This window comes from Branchiostoma floridae, chromosome 1, assembly GCF_000003815.2.
Source record: "Branchiostoma floridae strain S238N-H82 chromosome 1, Bfl_VNyyK, whole genome shotgun sequence".
Taxonomy (NCBI): Eukaryota; Metazoa; Chordata; class Leptocardii; order Amphioxiformes; family Branchiostomatidae; genus Branchiostoma; species Branchiostoma floridae.
This window is the reverse complement of record NC_049979.1, coordinates 14,093,746-14,112,338: the sequence shown is the minus strand read 5'-3', so window position 1 is coordinate 14,112,338 and position 18,593 is coordinate 14,093,746. Positions and strand designations below refer to the sequence as shown.

Genomic DNA, 18,593 nt, shown 5'->3' with positions numbered 1-18,593 from the left:
ATTGATAGGAATGCATGGGATATTTTTGTTTTACAACAATTGCACCAGCTTTGTCTGAATCCTTTTGTTTATGCACTGATCTGTATTGATTGGCAGAATGAGATGATCATCAGCAGACATTGAAATGAGCTACTGAAAATGGACCTACCACCATAATCTGTCAGTCCAAATGTCGCCAATCTTATAGTCTTTGATTGGTAATATGTACTGATTATAGAGAAAATTGAGTTACCATGTATGTAGAAAGTATGGGGAAAATTTATGCTATGAACAACATTTTGGATTACAGGACAAGACAGGGAATGGAGCAGGGTCCGACTCACGGGCTGCCAGTGTAAGCATCCTCCTCCAAGCTTTGTAACAAGGGCAGAGAAATGTTGCCTTGTAGCTGTAGGTACTGAACTGACTCAGCTAACACTAATAGACTGACCTTGCTGTCCATGTTCAGTTTCATACTTGAGCCTAGCTTGCTTATAATATCATGTGCCTTTTTTCAGGCTGCTCTAGATAAGAAAAGAATAAGTAGACAAGGTTAGTTATAAAAACTAGCATTTATTGTTGTTTTATTCAATTTTATTTAGCCAGCTAGCCACATTCTCTTTCTCCACTTTTGCCTTCTATTTACTAATTTGTGAATCAGTCTTTAGATGTGCAAATATTGAATTTTTGAAGACTATCATAATGTAGCATACTGTTGGGAACCAAGTTTCACAAAAAGTCTATATCTTTGCTGGCCATTTCCAAAACAGAGTTTCATTTGCAATATTATGAACCCAAAACCAGTATACTAGTAATTAGTATTAATAGTAAGCAGTATCACAGATGGTATTTAAACCCTTGAAACGTATTTCTTACTCAGCAGTTCTGATGGGATTTGTAAGAAGTAGACACAGAGTCCGACTCCAGCTGCTGGAGTCAGGGTATTGCATTAATGGATGGTGCAAATATGGAAATGAATAACTAGCAGTCTTAAGTGATTAGTCTAGATGGTCGGTGTAATCTTTCCCCTCAGCTAGCACCTTATAAATATGTAGTCACATAATATCAGGCCCTTCAATTTTAGAAGTTAGTGTAGAAGCAGACGGAGAATAGGAACGGATAAATTATTTTCTTTTCTAGTTCACTTATACTACAACTCTAGATTGTAATAGGTCTTATTGTTGTCTTATAGCACTTTTTGTCTTATAGCACTTTCGACCAGCCAGAGAACTTGTAGCAGGGGTAAAAAAAATGTCCAATTTTCCAAGCACAGTAATAGATAGAGATTAAGAGTGGATACAGCTACAGGTCAGGCTCAGGGTCAAAGGATAAAAAAAATTGGTAGAAATGATTATAAACTCAACTCGTTTTTGTTCTTTTTTGGATCTTCAAGAAGGAAAAAAAACAACAAATTTTGTACCGATCCCTGTCCCCACCCTAGTAGAGATGATGAAGATCAATAGGAATTGTTGGCGAGAGTAGTGCCAGTGGTCATCATGTGCTCTTAAAAGCTTCTATGACTAAGGATGGGTCATGAGTCATTGATTGCCATGAGGAGTCATAGCCAAGTTTACAATAGTTTATTTAATGCATTACCTGTATGTGTTGAAGATTATGTGTTAAGTCAACAGTAAAGTTGCACCTTGATGTTATATCCCAAGCTGTGGGCCAAACCGTATTGAAATGTGATGTTTTATGTGCATCACTCATTATCATTGGTTCCTAGGCTCGAGGGTATTGTAAGCAGGTCATTTTTCTGTTGTACAGAATATTTCAGCTATGAAGAACTGCATGGACATATATTTTCATTATCATAAACTGCCTTGTTCCACCCCGAACAAACCAACTTCTTAGAAATCTGCCAGTTGTCTTCAAATAAAACACATAAAGCTTGTTTGACAAGTTCATAACTATTCCAAAACCTAACTACAATAACAAATCTAACATTTGATTATATGTTTTACATCCACTCCCTCCATTCACCTTGCGTATTCATCGATCTAACATGATACTGTATTATCATTATCATTATTTATTTATTAGCGTAAATCATATTAACTGTAGAAGTGGAGCTGACATTCCTCAAGGCTATGTATGCTGATTGTATGACCTATCACCCCGCCACATTGCTTGTGGTGATCCTTGCATGTTCAAAGAAAAAGAAAAACAGAATTCTTGATTTAGAAAATGTTGCTTTGTTCTATAGTATGCTGACAAAGAAAGCCAAAATGTTCACAAAATAATGCAAGCCTTTAGGTCTTGTCACACTCAAAAATCCGTGTTCCTTCCTTTGTACAAACTGTATGTGATGGATTGTAGAATCACTGTTTTGTATTGTATGGGAGACAGGGTTCCAAATGAAGGTATTGTACAAGGTAGCAGCTAGTATCTAATGCACACCAAGTTTTGGTAATTCTCTGCTTGGGGACTACCATTGAAGTTGTCTTGGTCAGGGTAAACAGCTAGTGTGTGAAGTTGACCATGGTTCATGTATTACAGAGCCATGTTTGGAATAGCTCAATGTAATGACTTAAATTACTTTTTGTAGTCATGGTTGGAGACTGTCCCATACTGATTTTTGAACTGAGCAGTCGGGGAGAAGACCACATTAGAAAGATTACAAAGGATGCACCTTTTTTGTACAGATGTAGTCATATGTATCAACTGCCCCTGTTGCAATAATGGCACTCCTTAGTGAGCTTCTTGTGAAACCACCCTTGGAGTTCCATGAAAAATGCTGCAGTAAAGTTATACATGTACTGTATACCAGCAGGTGATTTGAAAAATAGGCACCTGGGCCTGGGGAAACAATATACAGTCACCACTTTGTGCAATAATGAGTTACTTGATTTCATGGTCATCTTTTGTCCCAATACACAAACCACTAACAAGCTTTAAGTCAAGTCAGTTTCCACACTTAATTCCAAGTCCAAGATAACATAAAAGTGGTAGCAGATAAAAGTGCAGTGAAACACTTGGGAGATAAAGCTGATTGCCAGTAGTACTATATATGGGACAGTTTCTACTCAAGATTTCATTATGGCTGTTTTAGAAAGAACTTGAGGCAAGAACAAAATTCTGATAATTCTTAAAGGACGACAAAATCCATTTGAAATTGAACGGAATTAATTGAATTCCATTCTGCCTCTCTTATTTTTCTAGAACAGCTTGTTATGTGGTAATACTTGTGTTTTTTTGTTAACCTGCATTTGCATTGTGTCTTATGTTCCCCTGCAGAAAGATGAGGTGTACTTGAATCTAGTGTTGGACTTTGTACCAGAGACAGTATATAGAGTGGCTAGGCATTACAGTAAAAACAAACAGACGATACCTATATTATATGTAAAGGTGAGTACTGCAACTTACTGTTTTCGATACTGAGATTCCTTACATCATGTGATTGTACTCCCATGTAGATTCATTTTGCTGAACTTGTGATGAAGATGATTTCATCTTCAACTTCACCTTAAGTTCCCATGATGTCTATGTGACTACAGTGATACATGTACAATAATGGGAGAACACCATGATAACACCAGAATCATTTGATCATGTAATACTCCCTCTGTCTGGGCTTGAGGCAGAAATGCAGGATATTTGAGAAATCAATCGAGAGGTTTTTGGATCCATTTAAATCATTCTATCATGAGAGGTAGTGCTAACATGTGATAATCCATGATGAGAGGTCATCGGTGTCATCCCTGCACAATGCCATGGCATCTGCCCTGATGAGATATTTATTGGATTATTATAGTTGGATGCTGCATGCTAGAGTTGCCTTTTGAAACATTTATGAATGGAAAAGTTGACCAAGTCGGCCCTGTTGTGAAGCGTGATCATACAACAGTGTTGCAGTAGAGCTATTAGCTGGAGTGTGATACACATGTGCATTGAGCTGTTCTGTACAGGGATATGACTCTCATCACTATGTCTCTTTCTGCTCTCCCACAGTTGTACATGTACCAGTTGTTCCGCAGTTTAGCATACATCCATTCCATGGGAGTGTGCCACAGAGATATCAAGCCACAGAACTTGCTACTGGACCCTGAGACAGCAGTCCTCAAGCTCATTGACTTCGGAAGGTATGGAGAAAAGCTGTATTTTGCCTCAGAGTTTTTTCTTTTGTCAACTCACGCTTTAGTTTTGAATGTTTCACAGTAATAGAAGGAAATCAACAGAAGGTAGTGACTGAAAGATGTTAACTGTTTATGTATTTGTATGTATCATAGACAACACTTGTTGATATCACTTCTTCTGCAAATGTTATTGAAGTGATTTAGATATCATATGGTGCAATGATGAACTCAAGTAAATGTTATTGGTCATTGAAAGTTTTAATGATAGGTCTAATATGTAGATAGACAATCAATATCTCAGTTGGTCTATGTTCTGATCTTTTCAGTGCAAAGCAGTTGGTACGGGGTGAGCCGAACGTGTCGTACATCTGTTCCCGCTACTACAGAGCACCTGAACTTATATTTGGTGCGACAGACTACACAACTGATATTGGTAGGTTACATGTTTCCTCTGCCTTTATGTACTCTACTACTGTAAATGCATTTAAGTTCGCGGGGATTTAATTTCGCGGTAACGGGAAAATGGACTTTTCGCGGTGGTTTTAATTTTGCGGTAGCACCATGCACTGTAGTCTCTTACTGTTATGGGAAAAATATTTGCGGTGGTTTTAAATTCGCGGTGAAGCGGCAGCCGCGAAAACCGCGAACATTAATCCACCGCGAACATTTCTGCATTTACAGTATTGGCTAATACTTACAGCTGAAGAGAAATGTCATTATCTGTTGTATGTCACAAGGAAATGAGAGCTTTTCTGTTTCACCTTTGTTGTGTTGGAGTTGTAAAGGTTTTTGTATGGCTCTTTTCAGACACATGGTCAGCAGGGTGTGTTATAGCTGAGCTGCTACTGGGGCAGCCCATCTTCCCAGGGGACAGTGGAGTGGACCAGTTGGTAGAGATTATCAAGGTACAGAAACAGTGGCTTGAGCACTGTTAACGTTTGTCATTAAGGTGCTACAATATTTACTTCTAACAAGTCTATTCACCTGTCATATGTTTGATGCAATATTACCCTGGCATGAAATGATATGTTGTTCTTCATTGCAAGCAGATGTTATTGTTGTTTTTAGAAAAACTGTATGTTTTCAAGAGTGGAATTGTTGACGCTCTTAAATACTAAGTAGTTTTTCTGGATATGCAGACAATAGGATTGTTCCATTCTCAAGTCCATGAATGCAGGCTGAAATATTCATTTTTTTTCTTCAGGTTCTAGGTACTCCAACTAGAGAACAAATCAGGGAAATGAACCCAAACTACCAGGAGTTCAAATTTCCTCAGATAAAGCCTCACCCCTGGAACAAGGTAAGGCAGACTGTGTTTCTGTAATCAGGTTTGTGGTACCCTGGGGTCTGTCCAGGGTACCCAAACAGACTGTTCAGGCCCTTTTAGACTGTGGGATGGTTAGATGGTGCTTGGACCCATTACATTTCTGTTGAAAGTTGTAAAAATACTGGTTGAGAGTTTTGATATTCTTCTATCTTTTGTGACTGAAACTCCTTAAATTGCAACAAATCTTATGTGATATAGAGAAATTTACCCTTGCATTTTATGCCCAGGTTTTCTAGGTTTTCATTTGGATATGCAAATTTGTTTAATGGCAGCAAAAGCCACTTGAACACTTTGTCATTGCATACTCGTAATCAACTTTCATAGTTGCACAAAGTGTTCTTTTTGCAAAAGTCAGTTAGTCCATGGCCCATGTATGGTGTCTTTGGGTCACCTGGACATGCTTGGGTGTGCATAGATTGGAATAAGTTTGTTAGTGAGCATTGATTACAGTACCAGCATGGTAAAAAGTAACGTAATTACGAAAATTCGAAAACGTAAACACGGCGTAATTACGATCGTGTACACGTTTACGGTGAACACCAGATTACGGTGCCGCTAGCTCATTAACGCTAATGAGGTCGATAATGAGCAGCGTGTCCTCGCCGTAAGAACTGATTAGCGCCTTGATTTTACGACAGCGTGAATAGTAAAAATGCTGTAAAATCAAGGTAAGGCAGCCTTCCGCTGGTGCAGTCTTTCGGGTTGCTAGCGGGCTTAGTACGTTCTCATTTGTATAAAATTCTTATTTTGGGGGGTAGAAAAGGCAATCTGCAACACAACTTTTATACACAACTTTATTCGATTGTGCAATCCATCCGAAGTTTTCTGCATTCAAAGCCACGCACTTTATAGGTCGTTGACCCCGAAAGACGCAGCCTGCGTGGATAGGTCGTTGACCCCCAAATACACAAGGTGCGTGGATATTTGCGCGGCGCCTCTAGGAGGGAGCAGTAGTAAACTTTATACTTGCTCTTCTGAATAGCTTGAGACAAAAAGAGGTGGGGAATGATCACAGTGCAATCGCCATTTTGATCGATTCATGCAAAAGCTCATTGTACGGATCAAGACAAGCCGGTTTGACAAAACATATCATATTCTATAGCAGATAAATAACACATTTACCGAGATCGAGATCTATTCTTGTCTTTGACTTTTCTTGCACTTGTCGACAAAGACTGAAATTTTTGTTTTGTCTTCAACCATCCCTTGTAATCAGCTGCGAAAACTCGCACGCTGACGGGAAACACGTCCGTGTCGTTTTCCGAGAGCAGAAGCAGTCCTGGGTTACTTTCACATTTACTAACTTAAACAAGCCACAACACTAAATAGGCATCACAATTTTTTTATGTTGGAAATAGATTTGACAAAAATTGACCAAAAGTGGGCATTCAATGTTTCGGCATACCCGTGTCGGCCAACTGAACGCGAGGTAAAAAAAGTTGACTTACACCGAGCGCCGGCCTTACGTCTAAACAAACACACATGTTCCTTAGCAACACAGCTTTTCTGTACAACTCTTCAAATTGCAATTGATATAGCCAAAGATTTGATTAAAATTTGAGCGTTGTAACAAATAATAGCCAGAAATCGGAGAATCGTCTGGGATCTGGATAAAACTAAACTAGAGATTATGATATGAGATTTGATGCATCCAGCGCGAAACAGCAGCTCCGAGATGGCCACTACAAGTCAAATATACACTTTCCCACGGTGTGTCGTCTTGATTACATTGAAAGCAGATCGCGGCCTTTTGAAGATCGTGCTGCCCGCGCCGGACAATCTGAAACTTTGCCGAACGCAAATTCAATCATTTTTGACAGCCAATCAGCGAAGAGGAAAACTGATAGCAAAAATAAGTTGAAACTTGTCGCGTATAAATTAAAACGAGGTTCTGTCGCTGGCGTTTGAAGAACCCTGAAATATGGCTCACAAAAGACGTGTTGTTTGTGTATAAAAAATAAATGAGAGACTTTGAGTTTCAAACCTAAAATCGATAAAACGGATAATACAAAACGATTCATTTATTTCAGTAACCAGAACCTGGCACAAAAAATTAAATCCTAATGCATTTGTAAATGTACATTTTTGTATAAGTCCAAATTTGATTTCTTTTACAGTTTTTAGTTTCTCCGGAAATGTCAGACAGCTAGTGCTGTCAAAATTGATTGATTTTGTCGCCGGCGCCCGGCACATATGATACTAGATCAAAGGACCGCCGCCCTGTACAACTTGGATGTAGGGAACTTCTGACGTTCTGTACTGGGATTCCCACGATTTAGGGGACGTTCTAATAGTAGCAGATGGGGACAATTATATCAAGAAATGTCAAATTAACTTTTTTTTTCAAAAGATATGTAATTTGGCTAGCTTCCTTTGAATATGTAGGAACATTTAACAACCGTTATGGAATATTTAAGTTGGCATTTTGTTTATTTCAATGAACTTTAGAATCACCCGATGTGTGACGTTTCCCCCTATTATAATAGACTGGTCCAATACTAGTTACCGGCTACGCTCACTTATCGGAGTTTTTGCAGCCGGACGACGCAAGTTTTCGGTGCTAAATTTGGTGTAGCATTGTGATGAAAGTCTTGGTCGGGTATTTTGAGACGTTTTTTTTTTTTTTAATTTTAGAGAGACGGAAACACCATCACAAAAGATGGAGTTTTGTAAATCGAGGCGTAAATTTTCATTCAAACTGTACCTGACTCAAATATGACCAAGGACTTTGGCACAAAGCAATATCACCGACTGAAGGACGGGGGACGAAGTGATCATGATGTAATATTCCCACTACAAATAGATCGCTACGTGCGAAGTTCTCAAGGAGTATTAAATAGATCTGTGGACTATTTCAGGCATGTATGGTTCGCATTAATGGACTACTTGTACGTATAAATTGACTACACATAATGATTGTAATATGAATACATATAGGATAATGTGTCTGGTCATAAGTTACTATTTCTAGATAAATTGACCATTAATTAGATGGCATTAGCTACTTTTCTAGGTTACGAATTTAGGTTTTCGTCGGCCGTCCTTTTCCTTGAAACACTGCTGCTCGTCGAGGGTGGAACTCGGCATTAAGACCTACCTGTTCTCTTGGGTCGGAACATCGCCATCGGACGTTCCTGGTCGTCGGGCAGTCGACCTACCTGTTCCTGGCGGAGCTCTTGGGACGGAACATCGCTGACGGCGGCTCCTGGTCGCTGGACAGTCGACCGACGAAATCAATACAGGGCATACTTTTATCCTTATGTGTTTTTAATGTTGTTGTTAATCGTATTTTGTCTGTGTATCTGTTCAAAGGTTTGTTGACGTAACTAACATTATATGTACTTCTACTATGTAGTTATACATCCGTCGCTACTTTTCTAAGCTAGGATAAATTAAAGGGATTGGGTTTCCATCCGTTGGCTTCCTCGGCCCACTGCTGATCGTCGAGGGTGCAGCTCCGCCAACAAGACCTACCTGTTCCTGGCGGAGATCTTGAGACGGAACATCGCTGACGGCGGTTCCTGGTCGTCAGACAGTCGACCAACGAAATCAATACATACTTTTCAGTAACATAGCATACTTTCATCCTTATGCGTTTTTAATGTTGTTGTTAATCGTATTTTGTCTGTTCAATGTTGTGTTAGCGTAACTAACCGTACATGTTCAAAGTTGTGAAGTCGTAACTAACATTACACTTACTTTTACTATGTATTAAGACTTACGTTAGCTAGCTACATTTCTAAGCCAGAATAAAAGGATGCGGGTTTCCATCCGTTGGCTTCCTTGGCACACTGCTGATCGTCGAGGGTGCAGCTCCGCCAACGAGACCTACCTGTTCCTGAATGAGCTCTTGGGACGGAACATCGCTGACGGCAGTGGCCAATTATACTCCTCTGCCGGCTAAACTCCTTCCCCAGCTTATGTTACTGTTTTATGCCACGGGGGAATCTGCTTGGAGATTACGCGGACGGCTGCTCCTGGTCGTCGGATAGTCGACGCAAACTTACTGCGGGGAATACATTCAGCCTTGCAGCTATCCTAGATTCTTAACAACTGACACCAATATGATTGCAATAACTGTCACGAGCGCTTAATTTTGAAATATTGATATAAGCAGTAAGGATAGCAAGAAGGAGTACATCGTACATATATTTAAGAAATTATTTTTTTCCGATTCATGCTGCAAGAAATGTTTTTTTTTGGGGGGGGGGGATGAATGAGCCCTTGAACGAAAACGAAATATACAATCTACCGCTTGTAAAAAAAGATCGCCGTCAACAGTGGTGAGGATCTATTCCCATTTTAAACTTCGTTTGTTGATTTTATTATCTGCAACTACACTGTAATTGCGAACTTCCCAGAATTTCCGGGGAAACTTTTAAAGCTCTTTTTGAGAACACTGAAGACCCCGGGCCCATTCTCTGGACTCCTATATACATATACACTACGTCTCAACATGTAACGTTTAAAACCTGGAAGGTAAGTTTATATCAGATTTTCCATTATCATTCTGCTGCAACCCGATCGACCATCATCTATTCCAAATGTTGGAAATATGTTAGGTAAATCGCTATTTATAAAATGTGCTAATGTATATGAAGAAGTTCCGTGCCTTTGTCATCACGATACATGTCGTTCCAAAATATTCAAAATATATACGTCGGTACTTAATATCGCTATCAAGTAGAATAAACGAAGAAAAAAAAAAAAACACGGCGGAAAAACAAGCTCTGTGTTTATTGTTGTAACAATGAATGAATGAAGACCTTTATTGCGCATTTTTTTTTTGCCATAGCGGGCTGTTAGACTTAAAGTGCAGTTCGCGCAGGCCCGATCTTTGAGAATTGAATATGCCGACAAACTCAAAGAAGCCGCGCCTCGGCCGCCTGTGTCAATCAAATTTAGCGTCGCGGTGGGAGGGCACGGGTCAGACCCATTTTTTCTACAATTCTACCGTCCGGTATCTTATAACATCTACTAAACACGCAAAAACATCTATTAGTTTCGATTTCAACAATGGAGGCCTCATATTTCAACTCAAAACCCCAAAGTTTGCCAACATTTTCCACTTTGTAAAAGCCACACAAAACTGTATACACGACTGTGACGCCGTAATTACGGCGTGTACACGCCGACTGTGTGACATGCCGAGGAGAAAAGTGTCTCACTATGGCATTTTTGGACGTTTATATTTAATAGGAAGCGAGGACGTAGTAGTTATAAAATAGTTGCACCATTCCAGATATGTATTTGTCGAACCTTAAAGATATTCCTATCAAAATTCGAAGGTGATTTTCCGAGCGCGCGCTGGTGTATGTTCCCGATCGCTGGTCATGCCCGGCGGCAATATCAAACCCGCCGGTGAAAACCGGTTGAGTTATATTTTCGGCAAACAGGAGCATTTTTATTGTGAAGTTGTATCTGGCTCCGTATAATATTTGAACACACGTATTTATGCTTCGAGAAATACTTTCAATTCATACAAGAGAACATGGTTATGAGGATTGTTCTGCTATGCAGTCTACATTTTGTTCGGAAAATCACAAAAGATCGGCTCGCGATTTAACTTTACAGTACTTAAAAAACAGTCTAGTTATGTTACGCATGCGGCGGTACTCCGTCCTCCGGGTCAGGCGCCGCTAAATTTCTGCCGCAAATCATGCTGTTTGATTAATAATTAATGACGTTCTCATGAATATTCCGTGTACACGGTGTTCAAAACATGAATATTCTGAATATTACCGACCGGTTTCCACGTAATACCGCCCCGTAAATACGGCCGTAATTACGATCGTATTTACGGCGTGTTCACGATTACGCACACCGTAATTTACGGTAAAGTTTACCGTGCTGGTACTGTATAATGATCAGACCATAGCTGCCCAAACATATAAACTTTTGTATATATACTCATATCTGTCAGCCTGCCTATGATTTTTTTCCACAGGCAATACAAAAATTCCTTCAAGTAAAAATTACCCAGCGACACTTAAAAACTGTATACATGTCTGGAGGGGTCTATTCCATTTTTTGTCCCTTTTCTTGTTTTTGTCATTACCCATGCCACCCCCATGGTGAAAGTGATTTCCATTGTCCAATGCCAATGGGATGTCCCTCCCATGTGTCTCGGGGACATCCGTCCTTGCCAACCCATTTCTTGCACATCGCCGAACTCCACTGACTCTCCCATCTGTGTTTCAATAGGTGTTTGGACCTCAGTCGCTGGCAGATGCTTTAAACCCTAATTCTAGAACACCCAGCTTTGGCAAAGGTGCCAAGGTGTGTAGACCCTTTCCTGTTTCACTCTCCACACCCACATCCACACTGCTACTCTACCTTAGAGCCTGGAGAGGGTCTGTTCCACTGCAAATTCTGTCTACAGTCCAGCAGCTTGTAGAACTAGCTTTGCTTGTGCTCTTGTAGGCATAGTGGCCAGAACTGAAACAGGAACTAAATGATGCCTGTGAGAACTGTGAGAAGTAGGTCTAAATCCGTCAGTCCTAGAAAACGATTTTGAAATACAGGGCTACTCCTCTCTTATCACCAAGCATGACCCGTTGAATCGTCATGGGCATGGACTGGGTGCCTACATCAAGGACGGATTCCCATGCGGCAGGGATCTAACCCATGAAGACCCTGACTCTCCATACATGTGTTTCCGCGTGGCTCTTGTCCACTGTACTTCCTTTATATTTGCGCTGTATCGGCCCCAAGAGGACGGTGTTGTCATCTTTGATCAGCTATCTGAGAAAATCGACAGAATCTTGTCCGAATGGCCGTCAGCAAGCATACATATTTGTGGGGACTTCAATGTCCATCATAAGGAGTGGTTAGTGTACTCTAATAAGACAGACGACGAGGGTAGATACTGCCATGATTTCTCAATTTCCTATGAGCTAACTCAGATTGTAAACCAACCCACCCGTGTCCCGGACGTTAAGGGCCAATATGCAAATCTGTTAGACCTCTTCCTTACTACTTGCCCTGACACATGTGTTCCTACTGTACTACCCCCACTAGGAACTTCTGATCACTCTGTGGTGTCCATTAAGGTCGAAGCTAAGCGAAAAGAATCATCTGATGTCCCCTTTCATCGGACAATCTATCGCTACTCCCAAGCTGACTGGGAAGGTTTCAGAACATTCATTACTGAGATTCCACTTTCAACAATATTCAAAAACTCAGCCTCAAAGATAGCTGTCCTTCTGTCTGATTGGATTCTCGCTGGAATTGATAACTTTGTTCCATCAAAGAAATACCAGCAGCGACCTAACAGCCAGCCATGGTACACCCCTGAGTGTGCTGCTGCTATTGCCCACCGCAATCACTACTTCCATGCTTACAATCGGAACAGGTGCAGCGAGACACTTTCAGCCTTCAAAACTGCACGTAATCGTTGTAAGAGAGTTCTCAGGAACGCTAAGAACAGTTATGCTAAGTCTGTTCAGGCCAGAATTGACGGTGAAGTTCTTGGCTCTCGTGAGTTCTGGAGAATCACCAGGAAAGTCTTAAACAGAGGCAAATCCCCTATACCTACCCTGATAAATGGACCTGAGGTTCTTTCCTCATCCTCCGAGAAGGCAAAACTTTTTGCAAAGAACTTTGCCTCTAACTCAACTCTTGATGATCAGGGTCAGCCACTCCCTGATTTTCCTGCTCGGACTGATACTTTTCTGAAAAACATCAAAGTTACAGCTCGGGAAGTTACAAAGCTCATTAAGGATCTTGATGCCAACAAGGCAACTGGGCCAGACAATATTCCGGTAGTTGTTCTTAAAAACATTTCTCCTGAATTATCTCCCATCCTGGCCAAGCTTTTTAATCGCTGCTTAAAGGGAAAATGTTTTCCCTCCATGTGGAAGATATCATCAGTTTGTCCTGTTTTTAAGAACGCTGGAGAACGGTCATCTCCATCCCAGTATCGGCCAATTAGTCTTCTCTGTATCATTAGTAAACTCTTCGAGTCCTTCATAAACAAGGCAGTACTCACCCATCTTGAAGACAACAATCTCCTGAGCGACAAACAGTATGGTTTTAGATCTTCTAGGTCCACGGCAGATGTTCTAACTGTCATAACCCATCGAATAAGTACAGCCCTTGATGGTGGCTTTGTGACCAGAGCAGTTGCCTTAGATATATCAAAAGCGTTTGACAAGGTATGGCATAGAGGTTTACTGCATAAACTTGCCAGCTATGGCATCTGCGGCAAGATTCTAGCAACAATAAAATCCTTCCTGTTCTGCAGATCTCTGAAGGTCGTTATAAATGGTCAATCATCAGAATGTCATAGCATCAATGCTGGAGTACCGCAAGGATCCATCCTCGGTCCAACATTATTTTTAATCTACATAAACGATCTTCCTGATCATATACTCAGATCATTTGTCGACATATATGCTGATGACACTTCAGTATTTGGCCACACATCCAAGAGATGTAATGACCGCTCCCTTGCAGCTAATCTCTCTGCTGACCTTGATCATACAGTTCAATGGGGCAAAACGTGGCTTGTGACCTTCAACCCTTCAAAAACAAACCTTCTTTCGTTCCATCATAAGAGATCCGATCCGAACCTGCCACCGGTCCAAATGAGTGGGACTCTACTTAAAGAAGCCCAATGCTTTGAGCGACTCTTGGGCCTAAAATTTACACCTGATCTTAAGTGGAATTGTTACATCCAATCCGTTGCCAAGGAAGCTGGGAAAATGGTGGGCTCTTTGTACCGAACCAGAAAATATCTTACCCCCTCTGCTATTCTTTATCTTTATAAGAGTCAGATAAGGCCCAAAATGGAATATTGTTGTCACATTTGGGCTGGAGCCTCCCAGAACTCCCTGACCTGCCTCAATAGAGTACAAAAACGGTTAAGGAACATTGTTGGCAGCGACTTATTCGCCACACTACAACCATTGGCCCAAAGGCGTGATGTAGCTAGCCTAGCACTTTTCTATCGGTACTTCCATGGTAAATGCTCGGCAGAACTTCATTCACTTGTGCCTTCAATACGAACCTTCACAGCAAGAACCCGTTTAGCCACTTCTACGGAAACAAATCATCCTTTTTTCCTCCACAATCCACCTAACAGGAGGAAGTTCCACGCTCAGAGCTTTTTTCCTAGAACAACATCGCTATGGAATAAGCTTCCACGGACTTGCTTCCCCACAGAGTACAGCCTGAAACTGTTCAAATTAAGGGTAAACAAACATCTCTCTTCACAATTCAGCAACGTAACCCAAAACGCTTGAGTGGCTCCACGAGCCTTGTTTTGCGGTGACCTCAAAGTAAATAAAAAAAAAAAAAAAAAAAAACTTGATTTGGCAGTGTAGATCACAATGAATTTTTCTTTGGTTCATCTCAACCCCATTATGTGTGTCTGTGGTTTTCAGAATTTGCAGGAATGAGTACCTTTCCCTCCAGGCTAGGTACAGCAGCAGTAAGCTCCCAAGATGGCTGCAGTACCTTATGCTGTGCCCTTGTTGCCTCTGCAGGTGTTTCGACCACGCACACCACCTGAGGCCATCAACCTCTGCAGTCGGCTGCTGGAGTACACCCCAGGGGCCAGGATATCTCCGCTGGAGGCCTGCACACATCCGTTCTTTGACGAGCTACGGGACCCAAACACGAGGTTACCCAATGGGAGAGAGCTGCCGCCACTCTTCAACTTTACTCCACATGGTATGTGACTTCTGGTTAAGGTTGGCAGAGCATGATTTTTGTCCTGTTGCACTTGAAGGGCTGTAGAGATTGAAGGAACTTTATCTGTTACAGTTAAAGTTGCTGTGCTGATTGATTTTGAATTTATGAGAGAGAGAGAGAGAAATGGTTTATTAGATTAAAAAACTGTTGCAGCCCAAGGGCTGAATTGCAAATTTTTGTACATCGATTTCTTCACATTAACATAATTTCTTCACAATTTCATTAACGAATACATAGTACATCATATTAAATTCATTAAAACTAACTTATGTGTGTAATGTTTCCCTTTTTCCCCCTGCAGAGCTGTCCATCAACCCATCACTGAACTCACGGCTTCTACCGCCTCACTTGCAACAGCAGGGTGCTGCCCCCCTCCCCACCTCCAATGCAGAGGCAGCCAACGCTGCCTCTTCAGAAGCTGGCACATCAGGAGGCGGGGCCACCGCATCAGCCTCTGGGGGGACATAACTCTCTCTCTAACCAATCATGAGCTCAGGCACAAGTCTGCCTCGGGATTGGTCGACCAATGGCATGAGGGCTGGTCTTTCCTCATTCTGTTGGTCCACCAATCATCAGTAGGCTTACATATCACAGCCCTCCTTTGTCCTACCTTGGTCAAAATGCTTGTGGCCCATGACAGAAATCAACAGGGTAGACCTGGCAGGCCCATGCTGTGGTTACTGAGCTGTTTTGTCCAATAAGTGATCATGTATGAGAAACTCATTGTGGGAGATGCCTGGATATGAGCACTGTTCTTTGTAGCTTGTGTTGTCAGTGCAAAGGAAGGTTACAACCCCAGTCAACGGAAGGGGAGGGACGCTATAGCAAACCAGAAACAACGTTGTGCACGTCTTGGAGGGTGGGTTGAATACCACACAGCTGCAGAGGCCACTGTAAGGCCGCGTTGTAAATGTAGATAACTACAAGATGACAACTTGTGAGGAAGTAGTTCCAGTTAGATAAGAATTGTTCAATGTCCTGTACATAGTCTTATGTTTTGAGCTGATTCTGGGTCCTGTGCGTGCACCCACTCTATTCCATGCTGTAGGGATGAGATGGCAATGCTGTGCTCGGGGGCAAAGTTGCTGGGTCTCGCCATCCAAGCCTCAGGGCATGTTCTCTATCATGCATGTATGATGTCAATGTATACTTAGTCTTGTCCCCGGACAAGGAGTACCCTATACTGTACCTGTCGGCATGTAAATAAGCCAGAAGACAAAAAGAAGTAATTGCCAAATTGGTCCTGAAAGGCGTTATGATGACTCTATTGTATCAATACTCTTACACACAGTAGATAGTTGTAGTAGTCTGGCACAGCCCCATATGTACAGCACCTACCGGTACCACGTGGCAACATGTACAGTAGGACGTGGAGTCTTGCCACCCTACCTCAGTTAGCACGTCTTGGCCATGTCTTGTGATCAGCTCTAGTGCAGAGGTAACTTTCTGGCAAGTTAGGAAAGAAAAAATTTGATTTGTTGTAAATATTGGTTAAAACAATTCCATATTGATAGCATCAACCTACCCCTTTCCCTCCAGCAATGAATACTTATCCCAGCTGTTCTTACAATAGAGACACTGCTGTCTGGAGGGTAGGGGTATCAGCATGTGATCATGTGTCCTAGTGTTTGGCTCCAAAAGTTAGTTGGACTTGCTATTTCAAGGCCCTATGATGTGTTATACAGAGGTTGGCATTTTGAGGATTTGTACACTGTGTAATGAAGAAACACAAGGTTGTGACACTAGTTATAACCATATCAGACCACACTTCAGTACGATTAGAGGTGCAAATGTCCTTTCCCAGAGGAACAATTTGAAGAAGGCAGAAAAATTGAATAATTTGGGTTTTACGAAATGAAATCCAATGCTCTTATTTTGTGTACACTAGTTTTTAAGTAAATGAGAAAAAGGCTTTTTTCCAGTTTTCATGTGCATGTTTTTTTAATTTTACTCTTTCATGGAAAAATAAGATATTGAATATATGGTCAGATGGGGGTGAACTTCAGCATGTACTAAAGTTATAATTCCACTCCATGTTCCCCTCCATGTATCCCTGTATGTATTTTCTTTGTACCGTAGACATGTGCTTCCTAAACAAATATGGCACCCTGGTTGTACAAAACTTTCAGCTCAGCAAAGATACCTTTCTCTGTCAAGCTGCTACCAGCAGACCTGTAATACAGAAATGGCTCCATATAATGTAGGTTATCCATGGTTGGTGGTTCCCTTTTTGTAAGTATGTGGACATCAATGTTGAATTTTAATTTCCAATGTTGGATAGATGGTGCCAGCCAGCCATTAGTACAATCCCACTGGTACATTTTCTATCAGTATACTCTGTATTAATAAATCTACCCTATTCTGAAACCATGACAACATGTGTCTTTGCTTCTATTCACTACTACAGATTTTTGAGAGGTGTATTGTTTCAGTTGAGGTACCCTATTGCAAAGTTTTTGTGCTCAATAAAACCTAATTTTCAGTTAACATTACAACCGAAAATACTAACAGAAAGGTTTGGAGAACAAACATATAAATTAGAATTCTATTGTTGATATAAATAAGGCTGTAATAATCTATTAGAATTGGTCTTTTCCAGCCAATTGTAACATCACTTATATTTATAATGCTAATAACTCTTACCGGTATTTGAATTATCTATGCATGGTGATCCTTACCAGCTGCCTTTCACTTCACAAGCATGAGATTTGCAACATTAATTATTTTTTGTACAAAAATGTAATATACATCTAATTTTTTTATTATCCTGCCCAGGAATATATTTATGTTGCATGTATTGAAGTCCTATTCAGGAAAACACTGAAATTATCAAATTTGCTCCTTGATTTTGCCAATGAGGTCTTGATTTGCAACTACATTTATGTATGCATCTCTGTCTAAAGCTGCCAGAATGGCCAAGGTCGTGGAAATCCGTCCTTCCTTCAGTTATCCTTTTTCAAATTTTTAAGAATGCCCCCAGATACAGAATGGACACGAATATACACCAGCTTTTCCTGACATCTAAAGCTATCTGCCTCCAAAAAATCAAGACCACAGAATACAAAAAAGGGAGTTTGGCTGCAGTACCAAGGAAATCTACCAGGAGGCCCTTAACTTTCATATTCCCAGCATCTACCAACGTACCAAATATCAATCCATTCAGAGGTTTCATGCTGACTAATGTACTAGTATGCAGACAGCGGCGAAACATCCAGTAAAACGATGACAATGTTTTTCATTGAGATGACAGTACATCTGCCTTTCACTGAGGTAATCAACTTGAACCACAGGTGTCAGTCATGTTTAGCCTGGGTACCATCCGATTTCTACTGGGGCTTACAGTCTTCTTACACTCGCTTCCCTAAAAAATATATAAGGAGCCCCGGTAGAAATCGGATGGTACCCAGGCTAAGTAATGTTAATTTGGCAAGGAAAAAGAGACAAACATGAATATTGCATAGTACTGAGCCCAAATATCACATCTGATTTATGAATGACAAAACATTTATCTCAAC

At 41.0% G+C, this 18,593-nt stretch overlaps 1 protein-coding gene across 9 annotated transcripts in view; it reads left to right on the top strand.

Annotated features, from left to right (window-relative positions):
- The window catches only part of LOC118415612 (glycogen synthase kinase-3 beta-like), a 32,352-nt gene extending 14,901 nt beyond the window's left edge, over positions 1-17,451 (top strand). For 4 of the 9 annotated variants that reach the window (XM_035820322.1, XM_035820337.1, XM_035820329.1 and 1 more), the window contains 9 exons: positions 290-334; positions 3,217-3,327; positions 3,931-4,061; positions 4,382-4,488; positions 4,863-4,960; positions 5,260-5,355; positions 11,587-11,661; positions 14,871-15,057; positions 15,380-17,451. In XM_035820322.1, the coding sequence (XP_035676215.1) occupies positions 290-334; positions 3,217-3,327; positions 3,931-4,061; positions 4,382-4,488; positions 4,863-4,960; positions 5,260-5,355; positions 11,587-11,661; positions 14,871-15,057; positions 15,380-15,546 (1,017 nt within the window). In that variant the 3' untranslated portion in view covers positions 15,547-17,451. The remainder of the gene's footprint in view (positions 1-289; positions 335-3,216; positions 3,328-3,930; positions 4,062-4,381; positions 4,489-4,862; positions 4,961-5,259; positions 5,356-11,586; positions 11,662-14,870; positions 15,058-15,379) is intronic. The other 5 variants (XM_035820351.1, XM_035820360.1, XM_035820370.1 and 2 more) reach the window with 3 other exon arrangements.
- The last annotated feature ends 1,142 nt before the right edge of the window (positions 17,452-18,593 follow it).